The sequence below is a fragment of the Trachypithecus francoisi genome, unplaced genomic scaffold, assembly GCF_009764315.1.
Source record: "Trachypithecus francoisi isolate TF-2019V2 unplaced genomic scaffold, Tfra_2.0 Lachesis_group2, whole genome shotgun sequence".
NCBI classification, from domain to species: domain Eukaryota; kingdom Metazoa; phylum Chordata; class Mammalia; order Primates; family Cercopithecidae; genus Trachypithecus; species Trachypithecus francoisi.
The window spans coordinates 128,137,635-128,163,054 of NW_022681465.1; the positions used below are offsets into that span (position 1 = coordinate 128,137,635).

At 38.9% G+C, this 25,420-nt stretch overlaps 2 protein-coding genes across 7 annotated transcripts in view; one reads left to right on the plus strand and one right to left on the minus strand.

Annotated features, from left to right (window-relative positions):
• HMMR (hyaluronan mediated motility receptor) overlaps positions 1-18,728 on the minus strand; it is a 34,278-nt gene extending 15,550 nt beyond the window's left edge. For 3 of the 6 annotated variants that reach the window (XM_033180367.1, XM_033180368.1, XM_033180363.1), the window contains exons 1-11: positions 18,233-18,453; positions 13,680-13,778; positions 12,856-12,935; positions 9,928-9,975; positions 7,237-7,425; positions 5,827-5,913; positions 5,635-5,735; positions 3,845-3,919; positions 3,540-3,718; positions 2,917-3,065; positions 1,449-1,663 (exon numbers count right to left, since the gene is read on the minus strand). In XM_033180367.1, the coding sequence (XP_033036258.1) occupies positions 1,449-1,663; positions 2,917-3,065; positions 3,540-3,718; positions 3,845-3,919; positions 5,635-5,735; positions 5,827-5,913; positions 7,237-7,425; positions 9,928-9,975; positions 12,856-12,935; positions 13,680-13,778; positions 18,233-18,278 (1,268 nt within the window). In that variant the 5' untranslated portion in view covers positions 18,279-18,453. Of the gene's footprint in view, positions 1-1,448; positions 1,664-2,916; positions 3,066-3,539; positions 3,719-3,844; positions 3,920-5,634; positions 5,736-5,826; positions 5,914-7,236; positions 7,426-9,927; positions 9,976-12,855; positions 12,936-13,679; positions 13,779-16,087; positions 16,156-18,232; positions 18,454-18,591 lie in introns of those variants that run through there. The other 3 variants (XM_033180369.1, XM_033180364.1, XM_033180365.1) reach the window with 3 other exon arrangements.
• Positions 18,729-18,832: 104 nt separating this feature from the next.
• NUDCD2 (NudC domain containing 2) lies at positions 18,833-25,420 on the plus strand. The gene is made up of 4 exons (XM_033180370.1): positions 18,833-19,120; positions 21,357-21,405; positions 21,906-22,057; positions 24,945-25,420. Exons 1-4 carry the CDS (start codon positions 18,932-18,934, stop codon positions 25,026-25,028), a joined length of 474 nt encoding a protein of 157 aa, XP_033036261.1. The 5' UTR covers positions 18,833-18,931; the 3' UTR covers positions 25,029-25,420.

Genomic DNA, 25,420 nt, shown 5'->3' on the forward strand with positions numbered 1-25,420 from the left:
TACTATGGACAAAACAAAATGAAATAAATAAGTGTGCGGGAGAAGGAAACATAATATGGCAGAAATTATAAGGAACTAGAATTAGGGAAAAAAGTGAGATTTCAGTCTTTTTTTTTTTTTTTTTTTTTTTTTGAGAGAGAGTCTCCCTCTGTCGCCTAGGCTGGAGTGCAGTGGTGCAATGTCAGCTCACCACAACCTTTGCCTCCTGGATTCAAGCAATTCTCCTGCCTCAGCCTCCTGAGTAGCTGGGATTACAGGCATGCGCCACCACACAGGGCTAATTTATTTTGTATTTTTAGTAGAGACAGGGTTTCACCGTATTGGCCAGGCTGGTCTCAAACTCCTGACCTTGTGATCTGTCTGCCTCAGCCTTCCAAAGTGGTGGGATTACAGGTGTACGCCACCGTGTCTGGCTGAGATTTTAAAGTCTTTCTACTGTAAATAATAGATTTCTTATTTTTGAATGTCTCCTAGTTCTAATTATTTTTTCTCATTTGCTTTTTATCAGTTATTGATTCAGAGGGCATCTTGCTATGTTGCCCAGGCAAGAGTGCCATGGCTATTAACAGGCACAATCATTGAGCACTAGAGCCTCAAACTCCTGATCTAAAGATCCTCCCATCTCAGCCTCCTGAGTAGCTGGGACTTCAGGCACGTGCCATTGTGCCAGCCTGCTTTGCACTTCTGAAGTGTTTGTGCTCCCTGAAAAATATAATTAAAGGTGTAACTTATACTATGTAAATGCATAGACAAAAAATGGGAATGCTATTTATTTACGGGAGGGATTCTTTATTTTTTTCCCCCAAGTTCATTATTGTTTTTTGTTTTTGAGACAGAGTCTCGCTCAGGCTGGAGTGCAGTGACATGATCACAGCTCACTGCAGCCCTGATCTCCTGGGCTCAAATGACTCTCCTCCCACAACTTTCTAAGTAGCTGGGACTACAGGCACACGCCAACGTGCTCAGCTAGTTTTTTTTTTTAATTTTTAGTAGCGATGAGGTCTCACTATATTGCACAGGCTGGTCTCAAACTCCTGAGCTCAAGCAATCCTCCCACCTTGGCATCCCAAAGTACAGGAATTGCAGCCCCGAGTCCATTATTGTTCTAATGCTGATGTCCAATAAATTTCAGAAATTATCAGAGTAGTAAAGAAGTGCAAAACTTTTGTCATTTGTTTATTAAAACTCTCTTTGGACTTAAAAAAAAGGGGGCAATACGTTTAACTTTTAACTTAAAAAAGGGGGCTGTCTTACATGTTTGCATGTACGTTTTATGTACACATTCTATGTCTACTACTTAATTGTAAAATAATAATTACTACTTAATTGTAAAATAATTCCAACCTCACATGCTCACATGATTGATATGAAAATACTAAAAAAAAGTACTCAAAATAATTTGTGACATCTGTAGTCATATATAAACATGAGATCCTATTAATACAAACCCTTTCAGCTTTCCTTCTAGGAGTTTTAATTCTTCAGCTCTAGATTTTGCTTCCTCTTCCAATTGCTTGACTAGCCTTTCAGCTTGTTCCTCCTTTTGCTGTAATTTATCAAGCTCATCCAGTGCTTGCTTTAATTCTTCCTCAAAGAGATTCTTCTCTTTAAGCATTTCCTCTTGAAAAGAACAGAGCTTCTGATGAAGACTAGAAGATAATTCCTATATCCAAACAGAAAATCACCAAAATAAATTGGAATGGCATTGTGAGGTTGTACTAGAAGACAAAAAAAAAGTACAGATAAAGAAGGATGAAACCTAAATGCAAGAGATTCAAGGAAACTTAAAACAATATAGAAATAGCATATTTGTTTTCATAGATTATTTCCTATACCTTGTTAACATTGCAGCAAATATCATCTTAGGCTTTTTTCTATGCAACGCACATGCAGAAACTTCTTAAACTAAAATTACATTTTATATATATATATATCTGCTTTCCAACTGGCTTTGATATTAATATAATGTTTCACATATTATATAAAAAGTATGTGGTGATTTCCATATTATATAATTATTTTTAAGCTATACAGTATACAAATAAATCACCATTGTGAAATAATTCTAATATTACAAATGATGTTAATATTATCTTTGACGACTTCCTCCCCTAATTTTAGTTTTCCCATTGCAGAGATAGCTACGAGTTTGGAATATATATGCCTTCTGGTATTTTTCTATACACTTTTCTATACATACACATTTGGGGAGGGATATAAATGATATATACTCTGTTGTTGAAATCTTTCCAGGTCAGTGTATATTCCTCAATTCCTTTAGCTGTTGTAGGTTGTCTAACACTATAATATTTCACATCAGTGCATGTAAGAACCTGATGGCTTAATTCTCACCAGTATTTTATATTATCAAATGTTTTAATTTGTGCCAATTTTGTAAGTGAAAAAAAATTATTTCTACTTCCTTGGTTACTACTAAGGTGGAGCATCTTTCTACATTTACAGGCCATCAGAACTTCACCTTCTCTTTTTCTATCCTATGCCCATAATTTTTCAGTGGACTTTCTTTCTTCTCACTGATATGTAAAATGTTCTATTAATAATCTGGATTTTAAAAATTGCTTTGTTTCCTCTGTAATTAGACACTCTTTTACAAGGTAAGTGTAAATGTTTATATAGCCTAAATCACATAAGCATGAACCAGAAATTTTTAAAAAATTATTTCCCTGTTTTGCTGTATCTGTTGTCATTTTCCCACATTATTCATAACCCTGTGGTAAACACGTAGTGAAAAATATGTAGCTAAATCCTCAGCATATCCATGATTATGTCCTCAGGATAAGACTCTAAAGACTAAACTATTAGATCAAAGAATATACACAATGTAAAGGTGTTCAGAGACATAGGGAAATGTATGACACAAAATAAACAGTTTAAAAAAATATGATAGTAAATTACTTTCTCTTGTTGCAGAAGTGAATCAACTTGCAATTGTTTTTGTTGAAGCTTTTCACGTTCCTGTTGTTCAAGAATAAGCTTCTGTTTTAAGTTTTGCATCTCAGCATTTAGATTTTCATTGTGTTCTCTATTCCTGTTGACATGGTCTTCTAGAAAGTGCAAAACATGAAAAATACTGGAATTAGATAAGAACATTAACATTGAGAAACTGGACTCCCATAATATTCCTTTATACTGCTTTTAGCATGGTATTTCCAAAGAAAAAAAACAAAACTGTGAACTTTGTATCATTACATATAATATATATTATGTGCTACATAATAAAACCCACAAATCTTGTAAATAGCCACCTAGTGGAAAAGTCAAGAATTATACAACCGTATATATTTCAGTCAAGACAGGTAATATGCCGCATTGAAACAAACAGAAAACAAACATTGTAAGAGTAAAATATTCTAAAATGCAGTACAGGTTTTTGCTGTTGTATAGCTATATAGTTAATGATATTTAAAATGTTAGTATAGCTAATTATATTTAAAAAGTTGTTTTAGCATAGCAGTATTTTTCCTAAATGTTATATGTAACACTTATCTAAAGAAAGTAACTATAAAACACTGTAATACCTTTTTCTTTTTCAAGCAGCTGACATTTTGCATTTAGATCTTCTACTTGTTTAGATAATATAACAATATTCTCCTCAAGAGACTGCTTAAGGCTTAAAATTTCATCATTCTTCTCTTTCAAATTTTCTTCTAACTGGCCAATATCTAGCTTGTATTTTTCCACTTGATCTGAAGCACAACTGCATTAAAACAAATTATCTTAAAAAGCACATCTATTTAGGCACAGGGAAAAATAACAGAAAAATGATAAAAATGATTCAGTATTAAAAAAATAAGGTTCAATTTAAAGCTACTGCTCATATTACCTAATTTCTTCGATGTATTCTAAGAGGTTTTCTGTTTCAGATTTTTCATCAATCTTTTCTTTCTCTATTGAAACACTAAAACAAAAATTGCATATGTTAATACATTCTAGTTTCATTATTTAATAATCATACATAATGCTTATGTACCAGATACTGCTGTATCAGGCAGGCTGACTCCAGAGTCCTAACTCTTAACAATTATTTTATGTGATTTCTCAAATTCACAATTTATATCCAAATAGAAGACTAAAATTTTTATTTAAGTGATCCAGTTTTTGGCATATACACTGACAAAAAACCTATGATGACAAGAACCATCATTACAGTATCCCAAGTGTTAGAAATAATTTTTTTTTGTGGTCTTCCTGGTTTTCCCACCCACCCAACATACTGAATAGCATTTTGTGTGCCATAAAGCTTTTGTCCCAGACTACCTGGTATTCGATTACTTATCTATTTACCTCCACGAAATCGTCCAATGCAAGAAATGGACAAAAGACTTCAACAGACACCTTGCAAAAGGTGATATGCACATAAAATGGTCAATAAGCACATAAAAATATGGTCAACATTCATAGCAACAAAATAAAATCACAAAGGAGATACCACTTCCTACCTAGTAGAAAGGCTAAAATCAAACAGACTGACAACACTAAATGTTGGTGAGAATCTGGAACAACTGAAACTGTCATACATTGCCAGGGGGTGTATAAAAATGGCAAAACCACTTTTGAGTTTTAAAAAACATTATATATACACTACCCTATTACCCAAGAATTCTACTCTTAGAAATTTCTCTGAGAAATAAAAACATGTCCATAAAAAAACATAAAACATGTTCACAGCAGTCTTTTTAATGGCAGAAACTGGCAACAGCCCAAATAACGATCAAAAGGAGAAGAGTAAAGAGATGGAGGTATACTCATAGGGTGAACCACTATTCAGAAATAAAATGGGAAAAATTATAGTACACAGAACAGATTGGATGAATCTTGAAAAATTACATCAAACAAAAGAAGCTACACACACACACATGCTCTTTCTCTCTTGCATGTCCTAAAAAAAGGCAAAACTGGACAGGTATAGCGGCCATGTCTCTAACTCCAGCACTCTGGAAGGTCAGGGTGGTATCACTTGAGTCCAGGAGTTTGAGACCAGCCTGAGTAACACAGCAATGCCCCAACTCTAAAATAATAGTAATAATAATAATGATAATAAATAAAAAAAGGCAAAGCTAATTTATGATGATGTAAGTGAGAAAGTAGTTGTGGGGATGGGGACATGGCACAGGCAGTAGCAGGGAGACAAGAAGAGGTGTGAAGAAGGAACTTTCTGAAGGGATGAAAATGTTCTCTATCTTGTTTGGTAATGGTTACATAGGTGTATACAACTGCTACAGTCACCAAACTGAACACTTACTATCCACACATTTTATTATATGTAAATTAAAGCTCTAAATCAAAGCCTACGATTGTGCACAGATCACAACTTGCTATACTAGTGTTTTTCCATTTCAATCTAATGACCACTTTCATAAGATCATGAAACCTTTCCTCATCATTAATACAGAAGATGTACAAAAGTAATGCACTCATACAACTTTCTAGCACAACATGTTTGAGAATGATTAGGGCTCATTCTCGTTCAAAAAGAGAAATAGGGCAACTGGAGGGAGGCAACGAGATAAGTACTAAGAGAAGGCTGAAGTCTCAGTAAACAATAATTTGTGAAGAGAGTCAAATCAAGAATTGCTTCCACTTAACAAGTTCTCTTCACATTCAGTCACTTACAGTTTTCCCTCCAGTTGGGCTATTTTCCCCTGAGACTCTTCGAGACTCCTTTGGGTGACCTGCAGCTTCATCTCCATGCCTTCTTGCTTAGCCATCATACCCTATACAACAAAGATACATGTTTTAGGAAATGAGAAAATTGTACCAATCCCCAGATCCAGACACAGCAAACCTGCCAAAGGCAGCACTCACCCTCATCTTTGTTTCTCTTTTGTTTCTAAGTTTCATCAACTCCAAGCTTAGAATTCTCAAATTCTTCTGGTTACCATTTTCAGAAAACTAAGTACAACAAACAGTAAAAAATTCAGAAATATTTTCTGCTAAGATATATTTGAAATACACAAATAATGATTTGTCTACCTATCACTGGGGTTATGTTTTTGACTGTAATTATGCTTTGGTAGGGAGAACAGTCTTTGACCTACACCATAATTACTGATTGATTTCATTTTTTTCTTTTCTTTTTAAGAGATCAAGTCTCGCTTCGCTGTCCAGGCTAGAGTGGAGTGGCATGATGATAGCTCACTATAATCTCAAACTCCTGGACTCAATCCTCCTGCCTCAACTTCCTGAGTAGCTGGGATTACTGGTGTGCACCACTACCAGGCCTAGCTAATTTTTCAAGTTGTTTATAGAGATGGGGTCTTGATATTTTGCCCAGGCTGGTCTCAAATTCCTGGCCTCAAGCAATTCTCCAGCCCTCAGCCTTCCAAAATGCTGGAAATACAGGCATGAGCCGCATGAGCCACTGCACCGGTCTACTGTTCTTATCCCTCTTTTCCTTAATGTGACTTGCTGGTTTATTTTGATTTTATTTTTATGAGACAGAGTCTCACTCTGTCACCCAGGCTGGAGTGCCATGTTGCTCACTGCAACTTCCACCTCCCGGGTTCAAGTGATTCTCATGCCTCAGCCTCCTGAGTAGCTGGAATTATAGGTGTGTGCCACCATACCTGGCTAATTTTTGTATTTTTAGTAAAGATGGGGTTTCGCCATGTTAGGCTAGGCTAGTCTCGAACTCCTGACCTCAAGTGATCCATCCGTCTCAGCTTCCCAAAGTGCTGGGATTACAGGTGTGAGCCACTATGCCTGGCCTGCTGGTTTAGTTTTGAAAGGTTGTTTGGGTGGTCACTTACCTCTATGTGCTGGAAAGTACATGGCAAGATTCTAAAGCAAGTCCCTGAGACAGGATTTCTTGAAACATGTTTGCTTAACAAAATGAATCTGAATTGCCTGGTATACTTTGTTTTGTTTTGTTTTTTTTGTTACGCAGTCTCACTCTCTTGCCTAGGCTGGAGTGCAATGGCGCCATCTCAGCTCACTGCAACCTCCACCTCCTGGGTTCAAGCGATTCTTCTGCCTCAGCCTCCAGAGTAGCTGAGATTACAGGTGCCCGCCAATGTGCCTCGCTAATTTTTGTATTTTTAGTGGAGACGGGGTTTCTCCATGTTGGTCAGGGTGATCTCGAACTCCCAACCTCAGGTGATCTACCCGCCTTGGCCTCCCAAAATGCTGGGATTACAGGCGTGAGCCACTGCGCCCGACCCGAAAAAATATGTTTATATTTATTCAACTGTAAATGTTATCATGAGGCTCAGATACCTTAGATTTTAGTAGTTCATTAGTCCTGGTCAATTCAGTAAGTTGTTTCTCCAGTGTAGCATTATTTGCAGAGAGAGACGTTTTTTCCCTGAGTGCAGCATTTAGCCTTGCTTCCATCTTTTCCAACTCAGTTTCCAGATCCTGGATCCGCCTGTCCTGGGCACCACGTTCCTGTAGAAGAACACGAATCTAGACAAAAACAAGGTAATAATAAATGATTACGAATAATCACCCCTAAAGTTTCTGGAAAAATCTCTGATTTTGACATTATGCTTGTAGATATTCTAATGTTACTAGCTATCTGAATAATCATATTTACCTATGATACATCTTAAAAGTCTTAATGCATTTTAAGAACAGAAGAACTTTAGTTGTCATAAATTCCAAGTACAATTAAGCTATTTATTCACTTTTTTTTTTTTGAGATGGAGTCTTGCTCTGTTGCCCAGGCTGGAGTGCAGTGGCGCGATCCTGGCTCACTGCAAACTCCGCCTCCCGGGTTCAAGCGATTCTCCTGCCTCAGCCTCCCAAGTAGCTAGGACTACAGGCACCCCCCCACCACGCCCAGCTAATTTTTTGTATTTTTAGTAGAGATGGGGTTTCACTGTGTTAGCCAGGATGCCCTCGATCTCCTGACCTCGTGATCCACTGGCCTTGGCCTCCCAAAGTGCTGGGATTACAGGTGTCAGCCACCATGCCTGGCCGCTATTTATTCACGTTTAAGGTATTTCCACCTATAATAGTTATTTTCTCTAGCTTAAATTACACAAATTCAAATTAGCTTAAAATGCTAAAAGTTTTTTATTTCAAGAAGGCAGAGCTGGGCTTCTGAGGAGAATGTACTAGGCATTGGCAAGGCATCATTCTTGTTGCTATTACCAGATTTAAAAAGCGAAACCAAACAACAGAACCCCCCAAACCAATATTTGTCCACAGAAAATGTGGAAGCCAAAAGACAATGAAATGAAACGATATTTTTAATGTAATGGGGGGAAACCTGCCACCCTAAAATTCTATACCCAATGAAGTCACTGATATAAATTATTAGTTCTAATCCTGGCTCTACCACTCACTTACCAGCTATCTCACTGAGACTCAGTGATTACTCCTCAGTGATTAAATATCAACCCCTACATGTATCCTCAATAAAATGATAGCTAACATTATTAGAATAAATACAAAAGAATCAGGGCAACTGAGCAGACGTCTACAGTTACTCTGACATACTCTTGGTCAAAAGCCAACATTCGACTGTAATCAAATGAAAGATTTTAATATATTGATAGAATATATCCATGAGAAAAAGCGTTGGTTAGCAACGGAAACAGAAAAAAAAGACGGCAGAGAAGCAAAGTTCACAGTGAGCTGCTTAGCATTGCTAGGAAAGAAAATGGGTTCTTTAGGTCAGTACTGTTCAATAGAAATTTCTGTCATGGTGGAAACACCCTGTCCAGTATGGTAGCTGCTAATCACATGTGGCTATTGAGCACTTGAAATGTGATTAGTGCAACTGAGGAATCGAGTTCCTTTTTTTTTTTTTTTTTGAGACGGAGTCTCGCTCTGTGGCCCAGGCTGGAGTGCAGTGGCCGGATCTCAGCGCACTGCAAGCTCTGCCTCCCGGGTTCACGCCATTCTCCTGCCTCAGCCTCCCGAGTAGCTGGGATTACAGGGGCCTGTCACCTCGCCTGGCTAGTTTTTTGTATTTTTTAGTAGAGACAGGGTTTCACCGTGTTAGCCAGGATGGTCTTGATTTCCTGACCTCGTGATCCACCCATCTTGGCCTCCCAAAGTGCTGGGATTACAGGCTTGAGCCACCGTGCCCGGCCAAATCGAGTCCTTAATTTTATCTTATTTAATTTAGATAGTCACATGTGGTGAGTAGCTACCACATTGAACAGCATAGCTCTGTGTTATTTCACCCATGAGGAAGGCCTATACCTATTGTGCAGAGCAATGCATGGAGTTAGCCTACCTTCATCACAGTCTGACCAGCTAGGATTGCATGCTCACTAAGCAATCCTCTAGCTATGTTGTCTTTTTTTTTTTTTTTTTTTTTTTGAGACGGAGTCTTGCTCTGTCGCCCAGGCTGGAGTGCAGTGGCCGGATCTCAGCTCACTGCAAGCTCCGCCTCCCGGGTTCCCGCCATTCTCCTGCCTCAGCCTCCCAAGTAGCTGGGACTACAGGCGCCCGCCAACGCGCCCGGCTAGTTTTTTGTATTTTTTTAGTAGAGACGGGGTTTCACTGTATTAGCCAGGATGGTCTCGATCTCCTGACCTCGTGATCCGCCCCTCTCGGCCTCCCAAAGTGCTGGGATTACAGGCTTGAGCCACCGCGCCCGGCCGCTATGTTGTCTTAACATAAGTTAGCATACAGGAAGAGTGTGAACGATGGATAGATATAAATATCTGATCCACATATCTAATTGTAATCAACTGACATAATGATTTTCAGTTATCAGTTTTTCATTAAGTGGGCTATCTTGAATCTTGGCCTTGCCAGCATACCACATTAACACAGCCTGGATAGATCTGTGAAATACTGTAAGAACTGTTTTCCCGTACGCACTGTTCTGGATGGCATGTTTGCCTCACTGCAGGACTCCTCACACTGCAGCAGAATCCTTATCTCTTAAATCTATGTAACTCTGTTTCTATCATATGTACTTTTCAATAAGTTGAAAGCACTGCTTACCTCTTTCTCTAATATCTTCAAATCTTTATCATTCTTTTGAGATTCCTTCTGTTTAAAAGCCAAAGAAAACTTATAAGCAAATTTAGATGTCACAAATATCACAGCCAAATTTGTTTCTTAGTTACCAGAAAAGATTAAGGGATCCAAAGAGTTTCTATTTCAAACATTACACTGAGTCTGGTAAAAATTTTGCAGGTCACTCATCTGATAAATGAAAGATTCTAAAAATCTCAAGATATTTTAGGTTTAAAAGTTTTCAACCCAATAAATCAGGATTTTCCTAATCAGCCCAGTGAAAAGAACAGGTGGAACTTTATGAATAAAGCTACTGACTGCCTCCCTCTAATGTTCAACAGCAATACATCTTGAATATTTCATTATGCTATCTCAGAAAGAATCTTACAAAGAGAAATCAACTTAAACTTTGATACCCAAAGAGGAAAATATACAGACGCAAAGAAATAAAAACTGAAATAGCATAAGCTCTGATTCTAATTTTCTCATTGGCTTTATTCTAAATAAGATATATAATTTTCACACTGTATCTTTTTATATCCAACAGACTTTCTGACACAATGGCTAGAAAAAGACTATCTTTTCCATCTAAAAATGGAAGAAACTCATCAACATCTTGAATGAAATCTGTTTTAGATGTTTCTAAGTGGGGCAGGAGGTGGGAGTGACATCAGTGTCATGTTTATTAATTTTACACTCCATGAAATTTTTTATGGGGAAGGACTATTATTTTGGGGCTCCATACAAACTTGTATGTAATTTGGTTTTCTAAGGGGCTTTATAAATTACAAAATTTCAGGACAATTTCTTCAAGAAATTTAAGTCAAACCACTTACATCAATTTCTAAGAAGTGTGTCTATAATAGTCCTGCCCAATAAAAATAATGCAAACCACGTATGCATCTAAACTTTTCTAGTAGTGTGTTTAAAAAGTAAAAATCTTAATAAATTTTACTTAAGCCAATATATCAAATATATTATTTCAGCATGTCACTAGTATAAAATTATCAATGAGATGTTTTATATTTTTGTACTAAGTCTTTAAAGTTTTCTTTGTATTTTACACTTACAGCACATTTCAATTCAATGCTAAATTTTCATCAGAAACATTTATGTATGTTTAGTTTCATAAAACACAGAGAGGAGAAAGTAAATTCACACACTCAAGTTGTTCCAAAAATATTTAAAAGTGTTCCACTAACAAAATTGAGTATATCTTTAAATATATATTAATTAAAATTAAATAATATTAAAAATTTAGTTATTTAATAGCACTAGCCACATGTCAATTGCTCAACAGACACATGTGGCTATGCTTCCATGCTGAACAACACGGCTCTATATTACAGAATATGAGGCTTAGGCAACTGCCAAATGAATGAAGAACCTAAGCCTAACTCTTCCCAACTCTGCATATTTTTCACATCAAAAAACCTGGTAATTTGTACAACTTTTTAACTTTATTTTTATTTTTGAGATAGGTCTCGCTCTGCTGCCCAGGTTGGAGTGCAGTGGCACCATCTTGGCTCACTGCAACCTCTGCCTCCCTAGGTTCAAGCGATTCTCCTGCCTCAGCCTCCCGAGTAGCTGGGATTAAGGCACGTGTCACCACATACGGCTAATTTTCTTGTATTTTTAGTAGAGACGGGGTTTCACCATGTGGGTCAGGCTGGTCTCGAACTCCTGACCTCAAGCAATCCACCTGCTTTGGCCTTCCAAAGTGCTGGGATTACAGGTGTGAGCTACTGTGCCCGGCTGTCTTTTTTTTTTTTTTTTCTTATTTTTGGAGAGACTGAGTCTTGTTCTGTTGCCCAGGCTGGAATGGAGTACAGTGGTGCCATCTCGGCTCATTGCAACCTCTGCCTCCCGGGTTCAAGCGATTCTCCTGCCTCAGCTTCCCAAGTAGCTGGGACTACAGGTGTGTGCTACCACGTCCAGCTAATTTTTGTATTTTTTAGTAGAGACGGGGTTTCACTATCTGTTGGCCAGGCTGTTCTTGAACCTCTGACCTCAAGTTATCCCTCGCCTCGCCTCCCAAAGTGCTGGGATTACAGGCATGAACCACCGCACCCCTCCAGCTGTCTTTTAAAAAGTATTATACAGCGGCCGGGTATGGTGGGCCACGCCTGTAATCCCAGCTCTTTGGGAGGCCAAGGTGGATGGATCATCCAAGGTCAGGAATTCGAGACCAACCTGGCTAACAGGCCAACATGGTTAAACCTCGTCTTTATAAAAATACAAAAATTAGCCAGGCATGGTGGGATGTGCCTGTAATCCCAGCTACTGGGGAGGAGAATCGCTTGAGCCTGTGGGGACAGAGGCTGCAGTAAGCTGGATGGTACCACTGCACTCCAGCCTGGGTGACAGAGTAAGACTCCATTTCAAAAAAAAAAAAAAGTATTATGTAGCTTGCCTGATTATAAACTTAGGAAAAGAGTAATAGTAGCTCTTGCACAAGCCACAGGACTATTAAGAATTTAATCTCTCACCACTCCTTAACAGTTTCTCAGTAGCAAACCTTTTTTAGATATTGCCATTTTTTCCCCCTTTTCTTCAAAAATACTCACCCTTCCCTACAAACAAATACACAAAACCAAAACAACTCAAATGGTGGTACTCAATAAATCAAAGCATCACATATTTTTGAAATCTTTACTAGGTAATAAACAATTTAAACATGGAAGTGACTGAGAATTGAAGACCATTGTAATTGTGAACTAAGGGCACATTTAAACATAATGACCTAGGCAGAAATGTAACTTGCTAGAATTCTAATGATAACTCATTTCATTAATTCACAGATTTACTTATAACCTTGATTCAGACCCTTAACCCATTCTAATCAAATACAATACTTTCAGATGTTTTTGATGACACAGTTGATAAATCAGCTGGCATATAAAAGCTCGTCACCTTTGATTCCGAAGACTTAACTTTTCTAGCTGAAGCAGGCAAAGTAGTATCTTTGTCAACATTAAGATTTTGTTTAGATTCTGCAGAAAAATGAATTGTACAGATCATGGTTGGTGTTAATATGTTTTAACTACACACAAAACACAATTTCCAGTTTTTTTTTTTTTCTGTTTTTTGAGACCGTGTCACTGTCACCCAGCCTGGACTGCAATGGTATGATCTCGGCCCACGGCAACCTCTGCCTCCCAGATTCAAGCAATTCTCCCACTTCCCTCCCTAGTAGCTGGGACCACAGGCGCACCCCACCACTCCTGGGTAATTTCTGTATTATTAGTAGAGATGAGGTTTCGCCATGTTGGCCAGGCTGGTCTCGAACACCTGAACTCAAGTGATCCACCCACCTTGGCCTCACAGAGTGCTGGGATTACAAGCACGAGCCACCTTGCCCGGCCCCAGATTTCTAATTGCAACTTTTGATGAAACAATATATTCTTTTCTTAGTTGCACATTTTCAAATAATTACACAATATTTTAACACATCTAACATGCTTCTGATTCTCCTAATATTCCCTGACAGGTCAAGGTAATTACTAAAAGGCAAGCTACATATCAATATGAGTGTCTTGCTTAATTTTCCTGGTTATGTAACAACATAACGATGACAGCATTATTCCGTACTTGACCTTTTCATAAATCCATCAAATACAATTTAAATATAGTTCTAGCTTCAAATTTTAAAAAATGCTATAACATCTTTAAATATTGTTATTCATAACTTTGAACTTACAAGATCACATAACCACTGTTCTTTGGTGATCTATTACCTTTCTGTTGTTTAAATCTTTGTGATTTCTGAAACGATACTGGTCCTTTCAATACTTCTGAAGTTTTAACATCATAAGCACCAGGAGATGGTGCGCAACCTAGAGGAAATAGAAAACATTAATATATCATCTAATGTTATTTATGATCTTAAGTTAAAACATGTCATAATAAAGTGAATATAAATGTAAAAATGTCATTAACAAACTGCTTCTATTTTTTTAAATGTAAAAAATTGCATCCATTTGATATTATAAAGAAGGCCTCTCTATGAAGAACAGTATCATCTTGCCCTTTTTATCAACTGGGTCAAAGGAACACAGGCAACTGAGCAAATGCCAGTTTTGAGATGAACATCATGTATTACAGGCAATATATGGCTTTCTTACTAAGGACTGAATATAGCAAATAAAATACTTGGTGTCAACTCTACTCAGAGAGTCACAAAGGTAACTACTGTTGGTTTCTAGAAATAAAGTAATTAAAACTGTCTATCCCTCAATGTTTAGCCTAGAATAAAAATTTATAGTGATAATCCATCTCTGGCTAATGTCAATACATCAGACCTACTGAAGATGTCAACTGCAATTCAAACACACGGAAGAAAAGCAACCACACTAGAGCAACTAGAATTTTTTGAGCACTTACTAAATGCCAGGCATTATGCTAAGCATTTTATAGATGTTATTTTATTTAATCCTCACAAGAACCCTATGTGATAATTTACAGATAAAGAATGTGAGGCTTAGGAAATTCAAAAAGCCAATGTTATGCAAAGTAAAAATTGTACTAGACTATATTTGTATGTTCCAGAAGTTTATACTGCATAATTTCACTTAACTAAAGTCCCAGATTTGAAGGCATTTCTGAGTAAAGAAACATAGCAGATTTGAGATGGGGCCCTTAGGACTTAAAATAATTAAAATACTATTAGCCTAAAGCTTTAGCTGATTGGGAACAAATAGATTAATACTATTCTCTGAAAAGCTATTTACTTCAGTCTAGAGTCTCATGCAAATAAACAGGAAGAGCAAGGAGCTTGGACCATTCTCAGGCAACTACTGCGGTCCCCTAAATGTCTGTCAAATGGTCGACAGAAACTCATTATTATTATTATTATTTTGAGATGTTGTCTTGCTCTGTTGCCTAGGTTGGAGTGTAGTGGCACCATCTTGGCTCACTGCAACCTTTGCCTCCCGAGTTCAAGTGATTCTCCTGCCTCAGTCTCCCGAGTAGCTGGGATTACAAGCTCCCGCCACCATGCCCAGCTAGTTTTTTTTTTATTTTTAGTAGAGACAGGGTTTCACCATGTTGGCCAGGCTGGTCTCAAACTCCTGACGTCAGTTGATCTGTCTGCCTCAGCCTCCCAAAGTGCTGGGATTACAGGTGTGAACCACCATGCCCAGCCCAATGAGGAGATCTTGATTAGCATTTTTTAAAAAGTAAAAACAATAGAAAAAGTGAGCATGACTCATACGCTGCAAAGTTAAGCACTATTTTGTGAAACTTTCCTTTCATATATATGTGTAGAGATATAAAAATACATCTTAGGTTGAAATAAATTTTGGGTTTTTTTTTGCTTTTTTTTTTTTTGAGACAGAGTCTCACTCTGTTGCCCAGGCTGGAGTGAGTGCAGTGGCGCAATCTCCACTCACTGCAACCTCTGCCTCCTAGGTTCAAGTGATTCTCCTGCCTCAGCCTCCCGAATAGCTGGGACCACAGGTGCCCGCCACCTCGCCCGGCTAGTTTTTTTGTATTTTTTAGTAGAGACGGGGTTTCACCGTGTTAGCCAGGATGGTCTTGATCTCCTGACCTCGTGATCCGCCGGTATTGGCCTCCCAAAGTGCTGGGATTACAGAGTGTGGTACATCTTAGAGCATCTATTTTATACATTTGGGGTAGGGGTGGGGAAGTAATGAAGAATATAGTGTATTTTGAAGCAAATAGAAGACTTCAGAGAAAACTGCCACCACTACTGGTAGCTATGCCCTTTGGGGGTAAGTTGGGAGGGATTCAGAGCTGGTGGTTTTTCTCTTTTGCTCTCTGCTCTTAGAAATGCTGCTGTGGAAAAGCATGAGAAGCACTGTTCTAGATTTGGCAAGCAGCCAGAAGAGAAACGGAAAACAAAAATTAAATCAGGCTGAATTCATCCTAGGTACACTGAAAAAACTCAACAATGTACCTAGGATGAGTTCTAGTATTCTAATCCCTCACTGGGTCCACTCTCAAGGAGATAAGGGCCAGCAAAACATGGGAGAGTGCATGTGACTAAGCAGCATGTGCAAATTGCGAACAATTAAGGCCATATTTAACAAAACTTCTTCCCTAGAGACTCTACAGAGTCAGGTTTGATAGTTAAAGGGATTTGGATTCAAGAGCAACTAGGCTGAAACGGAGCCTGCACACTTACCAATACTTTGTGAGACTGTGGCACACGCCATTTTCATGTTCTATATATTTTTCTTAACAACTCTTAAATGCATTCGAACATAGGTATGACTTGTTAGAAATCTGGGGAGAGGGAACATCAGACAAGAGGAATGGGATATCTCGGGAGAGATCATAAGCTGTCTGGAACAGCTTACATCTTTATCAACAATGAACAAAAGCTAAGCCAGGCAGTCCATACTTTTATGCAAACAAAACATTTTATGTGTTACATTAAACAAATTCTTCAAACTTCCAGACCTCTGTGTTTTCTATTTCTTCCACCTAGAATGAACAGTCCACCTTCTGTTTTGCCAGAAGAGCCTGGATGTTGCCTCTTCTAGTTTTTTCTGAATGCCCAAATCAGGCTAGAAAACTCCCTTCATAGAAACCTGTGTGTATTGTTCCTATCATAGAACTTCTTGGTTTTCTTATGGCTTATGTACTATCCATTTTCCACATTAGCCAAAAGCCTGCTTGAAGTTAGGGAGTATCTTAAACATGTTTGTATCCCCAGTATTTAACTCAGGGTTGAGTTCAGCAGCATGGAAAAAAAAACAGAAAGTATGTTGGGGATGTGGGAATGGAATAGGCTTTTGTAATCAGCCAGATCAGGGTTCAAATCCAGCTGGGCCTGCCAATCAGACATTACTATGGGCCAGATATTTTGTAGATGTATGGAGAAGAGGGTGAATAAAAACTCTCTCTTTTTCTGGTGTAGCTTTAAGCCCCTGGAAAGTAACTTCAAGAAGCTCAGATTCTTCATTCACAAAACAAGGATAAAGAACAGTACCTACCTTACAGTGTGGTTGTGAGGGTTACTCGAATAAGAAAAATCACCACAGTGCCTCATACACATTAACATCAAATGAATAATTGGTATTATTTCTGTAACTGTGAGCCTGAAATACTGTATCTTTGGTAAAGCCAGTTTAACCTACTATAATGCAAACAACAACAACAAAAACAAAAGATCTTAAAGCCACACTGCTGACAAAACTTAAGAGTAGGTCCTTTGATTACTTGGGAAATCATATGGTCTCTGAGTCTTTTAACTAAGAAAATAAGTTTGTGTTGATTCACTTGTTCATTTGGCCTTCCTTGGTGAGCAGTTGTGAACATTTTCATCCATACGTTGGCTGACAAAAATTAGAGATGTAATGAGTAACCATGAAATAGCATATGATAGTGGATACATCACGAGCTTTGATATTTAGCTCTACCACTCACTGGTTGTGCAAGTTACAAAACCTCTGTTTTCTCATCTGTAAAACGGGGTCAATATCAGTACCTTCCTCACTTGGCTTTTGGAAGGAATAAACAAGATCTAGTAGCACAGTCCCAGCATACAGCATCTTAAATGGTGAGTGCCTATCAAACACATCTAAGGCTTCCTGGTTACTGTGCTTATGCATTGCGGTGTTAAGAGCACATGATGGGGGCTGGGTTCATATTCCAGTCCGGCCACTTTGGTAGTGTAGCACTGAGCAAATTTAAGTCTCAGTCTTTTTATCAATAAAACAATGAATAATAGGATTATCCCTTAGAGTTGGTGGGAAATTAACAACTAATAATCGATGTATAGCCTTAGTATGGTGCTTGAGGTATAAGTGGTCAATATCAGCCATGATAACTTCATTGTTTATATTTTCAGTAAGTGCTACAGCTCTAATTTTACACCCAGAAACTGCCTTTACGGATCTTCCTACTTTTCTACCCAAATGGAATATACAAAAGAAATCCGCAAGTTCAGACTAAAAGTAATACTCCAATGTTCTTATCAGTGAGGCCCTCTCGGACTTGAAAATCAAATAGCTACCAACGCCTCGCCTCCATTCCCTTCGTTCTGCTGTAGTTTCTCCATTACCGCTGTTTATTGACAGTATTCCCCGCCTGAATGAAAGCCCCAAGGGGCGGGGACTGTTTCACTCCCTGCGGTATCTTTAGCATCCTGATTAGTGCTTGGCATGTAACAGATGCTTAGAGCATATTTGAGAAAAATCAATCAATTGAATGAGCCCCAGCCCGATCCTAAAATCGCCTTCTGCTTGCCTCCCAAGAAGGGAGCCGAAAGAGGCAAAGGGCGTTAGGGCGTCTCCCGTCCCCCAGCTCCTTTCCCCTTACGCACCAGAAGGGTCATTGAATCTTTTCAGGGGCGCCTTAGGAAAGGACATGTTGACGGCCAGCTCCAGAAACTGAAGGTCACTGGCACTCCTCGGCAACTGAATGCGGATTATCACTGCCTACCGGCTTCAAATTCAAAACTCCCCACATTCCCCTCCCACACCGGTGTTAGCCAATTGGAAAGTCAAACTCCTGGGCACACCAATCCCGCAGAGGAATACAAAGAAAGACTGCTGGGTTCTGACTGCGTCCAATGAGCTGGTCTGTGAGTTCTGACTGCTAGCCAATAGGAAACCGTTACTGTTCCCCGCCCCACCCACCTACCCAGTCATTCCCGGCGTTACTCAATTGTAACCTACGCACCACTAGCATTTGCGCAAGCGCACTTCACTCCGGAGGCGTTTGAAAAAGTGCATTTTGGCGTCACTTAGGTGACTGTGTAGTGAGTTCCGGCTTCACTGGTTCCAGTTCTGTCCCATTGTTCGTTGCTTGTGAACTTTTCTGGGTTTCAGTTCTTTTATCCGGGTTCTGCTGGTGCCGTAAATGGCCATTCAAAAGGGGAAACGAACACGGAGACTCCAGCTTGCGTTCCTGCGCATGTGCAGTGACCCGAGCAGAGGGGCCGAGGCGTAGCCTGAGCGTGGGATTCCGCGCGTGCGCTCGGCTCCGCCTGGTGCGGCTGCGGCCGGGAAGCGACTGGACTATGTCGGCCCCGTTTGAGGAGCGGAGTGGGGTGGTTCCGTGCGGGACCCCGTGGGGCCAGTGGTACCAGACCTTGGAGGAGGTGTTCATTGAAGTTCAGGTGCCTCCAGGCACGCGCGCCCAGGATATCCAGTGCGGCCTGCAGAGCCGGCATGTGGCGCTGTCGGTGGGCGGCCGTGAGATCCTCAAGGTAGCAGCAACTTGGGGCTTGTGTTCAGTTTCCTCTTCCCAGCCGCCCCCTAAAAGTTCCTGGTTTCCCTGAACGACTGTTGGGTGTCCCCACGGCTCCCGTGGCTGGCAGAAAGAGAGAGGATAACACTGACCAGGTTTGGGTCTGGTCAGAGCCCCCCTCCTCAGGGCAGATGCTGAGTTGAGGAAATTTGAGGAGCCCATTTTCCTATTTAGTTTTCAAACCAAGTCAGACTGCTGCTTCTGCTTCTCTGAAGGGCTTCAGCTGGGAACAGATTAACTAGGTTGCTAAAGGAACAAATATTTCTTCCTTGCACTGAAGACAGGAAGGTGGCAGGAAGACAGCCAGACAGATAACATCCTTGCAGTGGAGCGTAATTAATAAACAGATAAATATAGGAAAGGACAACAAAGAAAATAGGGATAGAATAACGGGCAGAGAATTTAGAGATGATGTCAGGTGATCAATTTTGTCATCTAAAAGTTTAAAAATCCTGCATGTTTGTGGAGTGGTCACGCACGTGGTGAAGAGGTGTGTGTATAAAATAAGTAGTACCCCTTTTATTTCTTTTCACCAATACTCGTTGGATCTGGACTCGCTTTTTCTTTGTTAAGCGTATAAACGAACAGGTTGAAATTAGATTTTCTTCTCAGATTAGATGCCCAAGATGTTTGATGGCAGTGTAATGTGGTGAAGGGAGACTACTTGTTTCCTAGTTTTGTAAACTTGGGCACGAGATTGTTCAGTGTCTGTATACTTTCCTTATCCACAAGATACAGTAGTTATAGTACCCTTCTCATAGGATTGTTTTGAGCATAACATGGTATTCCTGTGTATGAAGAGCTTGGAGAATTCACTGGTATGTAATAAGTTCATTCTATATGTTAGCTATGGAGGTGCTTTGAGTGCCTCAAGATTCCTGTGAAAGACGTTAATTTATGTCAGCTTGGATCACAGTGACTTTTCTAAATTGTACAATTCATAGTTTCCTCAACAATGGTTTTAGATTATGATTTAAATTTAGTAAATCCAGTAACTTTCGGAATTTAGCAGTCACTCTGGGATTTTTGATGTACATATAGACTAGTGGGATTTTTTTCCCACTAATTTTGACATATTTTAAAATGTGGGCTTTTTCGAGTGACATTTTAATTTCACTTTCTGTAACTTAAATTTGGCAACATATTAAAATGGATTTGACCTTATGCATTCTCTCTCTCTTTTTTTTTTTTAAATATATTTATTTATTTATAGAGACAGGGTCCCTGTCTCCCATGCTGGAGTGCAGGGCTGAGATTGTAGCTTACAGCAGCTTTGAACCCTTGGGGTCAAGCAGTCCACATTGGCCTCCAAAGTGCTGGGATTACAGGCCTGAGCCACCGGGCCTGGTGCTGAGAATGTCTCTTTTAAATTTATATTTTGTTTATTTATTTTTTTTAAACCTGAGTTTGTGAACAGTCAATCACAGCTGATCTTTCAAATCTGGAATATGTAAAGTTTTTTTTAATGCCGATTGCCCAACAAAAAGATTAAAACGTTTTTTAAAAGTTTACTTTGAAAACAACATTTTGCTGGGTGCAGTAGCTCATGTCTGTAATCCTGGCACTTTAGGAAGCCTAGGCGGGTGGATCACAAGGTCAGGAGTTCGAGACCAGCCTGGCTAACATGGTGAAACCCCATCTCTACTAAAAATACAAAAATTAGCCGGGCGTGGTGGCGGGCGCCTGTAGTCCTAGTTACTTGGGAGGCTGAGGCAGGAGAATCGCTTGAACCCTGGAGGTGGAGGTTGCAGTGAGCCAGATCGCGCCACTGCACTCCAGCCTGGGCGACAGAGCGAAACTCTGTCTCAAAAAAAAAAGACAACATTTTTTAGTTTTAGCAGGAGATCCCTTCCTGTGGTTAATTTTAATTGGTAGAATTAAAGCATTTCAGATACTAATTTCACATTAATACTGGCTAATGGTCAGTATTACTGTATCTTCTAAAAATTAAGGAGCCCTGATCTTTCTTTAGAGAGCTCTGTATTCTTTGCCATACATAGTAAATATCCTTTGCAGTGTAAACTAGTTTCCATTTTACCTGCTGGAAGAAAATTTAGGGTTGTGCACCTATAAATGTCATGGTGAAGTGGTGGTATAAGATGTGGATTAGGTAGGAAAGTAGGTAAATCTTAATCATGAAAACTTTATAAAAATTAAATTCCGTATTTTTAGCACCTTGTATGTTTATTTTGCAGGGCAAACTCTTTGATTCTACAATAGCTGATGAAGGAACATGGACTTTGGGTAAGGGTAATTACTATAATTCATCAAATCTTTTTTTAAAATAAATTTTGTCTTGGTATCTTTTCCCCTTTTGTATTAGATCTTTTTTGTCTTTGCAACTTTGAAAGATAAAGCAATAGAAATGTGTTGAAAACCGTTGTATGTCAAAATTACCTAGTGTGGGGAGAAAAGATTACTTAGTGGTTTTTGAAAATATAAAATTTAATGAAGAACTTCTTGAGACCAGCCTGACCAACATGGTGAAAGCCTGTTTCTACTAAAAATACAAAAGTTAGCTGGTCATGGTGGCGCATGCCTGTAATCCCAGCTACTAGGGAGACTGAGGCAGGAGAATCACTTGAACCCTGGGGTGGGGGCGGAGGTTGCAGTGAGCCGAGATCGTGCCACTGCACTCCAGCCTGGGCGACAGAGTAAGACTGTCTCAAAAAAAAAAAAAGAACCCAACTTGATGAAGAACTCTGATTTCTTTGTGTGTGTCTGTGTTTTTTTTTTTTTTTTAGAGGATAGAAAAATGGTTCGTATTGTTCTCACAAAGACAAAGAGAGATGCAGCAAATTGTTGGACTTCTCTACTAGAATCTGAATATGCAGCGGATCCTTGGGTGCAAGACCAAATGCAGAGAAAGCTTACATTAGAGAGATTCCAAAAAGAAGTAAGTCAGATGAAGTACATGAGTATGTGTAATTAAATATATAAAAATCATTGAATAAATACTATTTGAAATTAAAACTCAAATGTCATTATGAAGAGTTACAAACATTTTCTAGAATTTTTTAAGTGAATAGTTAGAATAATGGCCTTGTATGCCTTTGATTTTTCAAAAGATTTTCTTGAGAGGAATTTATTTGTATTGCTGTGATTTGTGAGTTTAAGCTTACTTTTATGTACATCAGTAATGCATGAATAAACTCTTACTATAGTTGAATCAATATAGACTTACATAGTGTAAAAAGTGAAAGGCCCCTTCACCACCACTCTCCCCATTCCATGCATGTATCTCATTTTCATCTCATATGTTGGCTATTGTTTGTTTTGTTTTTTAGCATAAATGGAGGATCACACTGTGTGTATTGTTCTTCTTGTTGCTTTTTTATTTAATAATATGCCGTGGGTCTCTTACCCTACTAGTACATAAGTATAAAGCTCATTCTTTTTAACCGCTTCAGAGTATTCTGTAGTTTGGATGTGTCATCATTATTTAGCTGTTTGCCTTTGATGATTTAGATTTCTTCATTTTTCTGTATTTTAAACAAAGCTGTGCTTTCATCTCTGTGAAACTACTCAAGTGTTCTAAGATATGTTTAAGATAAATATCTGGGAGAGGAATTACTAGATCATAGCACTTGATAATGTACGTCTTTATGATAATAATTTCCAAATGTATATCTCTAGCCTAGACTTATTTCCTGAATTTAGGACTTGCATACCCAGTTGCCTATTCAACATCTCCACCTGGCTATCTGATGTATATTAAGCTCAACATGTCCAAGTTGAACGCCCTAACATCCTTCTATATTTGTTTTTACCCGTAGCCTTCTCATCTCAGTTGATGAAAACTGGTAGTTCAGGTCAAAAAAAATTAGGGGCTCATCTTTGATTCTTACATCATTCTCATACTCTATCCATTGTATTAGGAAATCTTATTGATGCTACCTTCCAAATATATTTAGAATTTGACCACTTCTCATCACCAGCTCTACTACCATTCAGATCTGGACCACCTCTAATGTCTTGCCCGGATTACTCTAATAACGTTCTAATTGGTCTTCTCATTTTACTCTTGCCATAATCTTCTCAAAATAGCAGTTTTTTTTTTTTTTTTTTGGAGATGGAGTCTGCTCTGTCACCCAGGCTGGAGTGCAGTGGTGCAATCTCTGCTCGCTGCAAGCTCCGCTTCCCGGGTTCCCGCCATTCTCCTGCCTCAGCCTCATGTGTAGCTGGGACTATAGGCTCCCGCCACCACGCATGGCTAATTTTTTTGTATTTTTAGTAAAGACCGGCTTTCACTGTGTTGGCCACGATGGTCTCAATCTCCTGACCTCGTGATCCGCCCACCTCAGCCTCCCAAAGTGCTGGGATTACAGGCGTGAGCCACCGCGCCTGGCCAGTTAGAGTAGTTCTTTTAAAATCCAAGTCATATCATGCCACTTCTCAGAACTCTGCAAGTCATTTCTCTATCTCTTACAAGACCATATCTGTTCAGTTATTCCATTATCTCCTTGACTACCTCCTCCCCTACTGCTATCCCTCTTAGTGATTCTGCTTTTGCCATACTGGCCTGTTTGCTATTCCTTAAAGAACATGTCATCCCATCCCTTTGTTATCCTTGTGACTGCAGTGCTCTTCTCCCAGTTTGGCTTTTATGTTTTCATATCATTGCTCAATGAAGCATACTTTGATTATCTCATTTAAATATTATAATTTTATTTCCCTTATCCTGTTTTTTTCTATTATCACTTACCAACTTTTAACACTAGATCAGGGGTTGGCAAACTACAGCCCTTGGGCCAAATTTGGCCCACTACTTGTTTTATAGCTTTTCTAGAACACATATATGGTCATTTGTTTGTATATTGTCTTTCAGACAGTTGAGTATTTGTGATAGAGACTATGTGGCCTGCAAAACCTGAAATATTTACTACCTAGTTCTTTAAAAAGCCTGCCAGCCCCTGTACTGGTTGATTTATGGTTTGTCTCCTCCTGCTAGAATGTTAAGTTCCGCTAGAGCAGGGATTTTTGTTTTTTTTCACTCTTGAATTCTACATACCTGTAATGCCCTTCCAAACAGTAGGAGCTCAACAAATGGTTGTTGGATAAATGAAATAGCCCACCAAAAAGACTAAAGTCTGACATACTACTTTACAGGATTGTTGTGAGGGTTAAATATCTTTGATACGTATAGCTCTTAAAAATTTGGCACATAGAAAGCTCTCAAAAAATGCTAGCTATAGGCCGGGTGCCGTGGCTTATGCCTGTAATCCCAGCACTTTGGGAGGCTGAGACAGGCGGATCCCCTGAGGTTGGAAATTCAAGACCAGCCTGACCAACATGGAGAAACCCTGTCTCTACTAAAAATGTAAAATTAGCTGGGTGTGGTGGTGCATGCCTGTAATCCCAGCTACTTGGGAGGCTGAGGCAGGAGAATCTCTTGAACCCGGGAGGCGGAGGTTATGGTGAGCTGGGATTGCACCATTGCACTCCCGCCTGGGCAACAAGAGCGAAACTCCGTCTCAAAAAAATAAAAAAAATTAAAAAAATTAAAATGCTAGCTATTAAATCTATCTACGGACTTTTATTGAAGTATATGTTTCCCCATACACTTGCCAACATTGTAGTATACATATGATCTCTAAATATTTGTAACTAGGAGAGTTGAAAAATGCCTCATAGTTTTAAATATTATTTTGGTGACAACAGTGAAGTCTGTTATATTTTCATGTATTTATTGGTCATTTATATATCTTTTTTATCAATCGCCAGTTTGTACTTCTATTTTTCCTTTTAAGTTTTATTTCATTATATATTTTTATATCTTTTAGAATCCTGGTTTTGACTTCAGTGGAGCAGAAATCTCAGGAAACTACACTAAAGGTGGACCAGATTTCTCAAACCTTGAGAAATAACTGCTTTTTTTTCCCGCATTCTGTGGATCCTAGCAGATATTGCCAACTTAATCAGAGAAACAGATTATGTAATGGAAGAAAAATGTGGATGCCTACAGTTAACAGATTGCAAAATATATTTTAAAATGGTTCTAAAAATTGCATTCAAACACGATTTACGTAGGAAATGTACTGTGGGAACTATTCTATGGATATATGGTAAAGTTGTTTTGGACTTGTTTTTGCTCAGCATGAAGTTTTATATGCTGCATTTTACTAATTCCGTATTTAACCATATTTTTAATACAAAAGAACATTAGAGTATAGATCATGTGAAATGAAGGGTGCCTTTGGGGAAAATTAACTTTTTCTTTTGATAAGTATGATATTCAATAAAGTTTTCTAAATAGGAA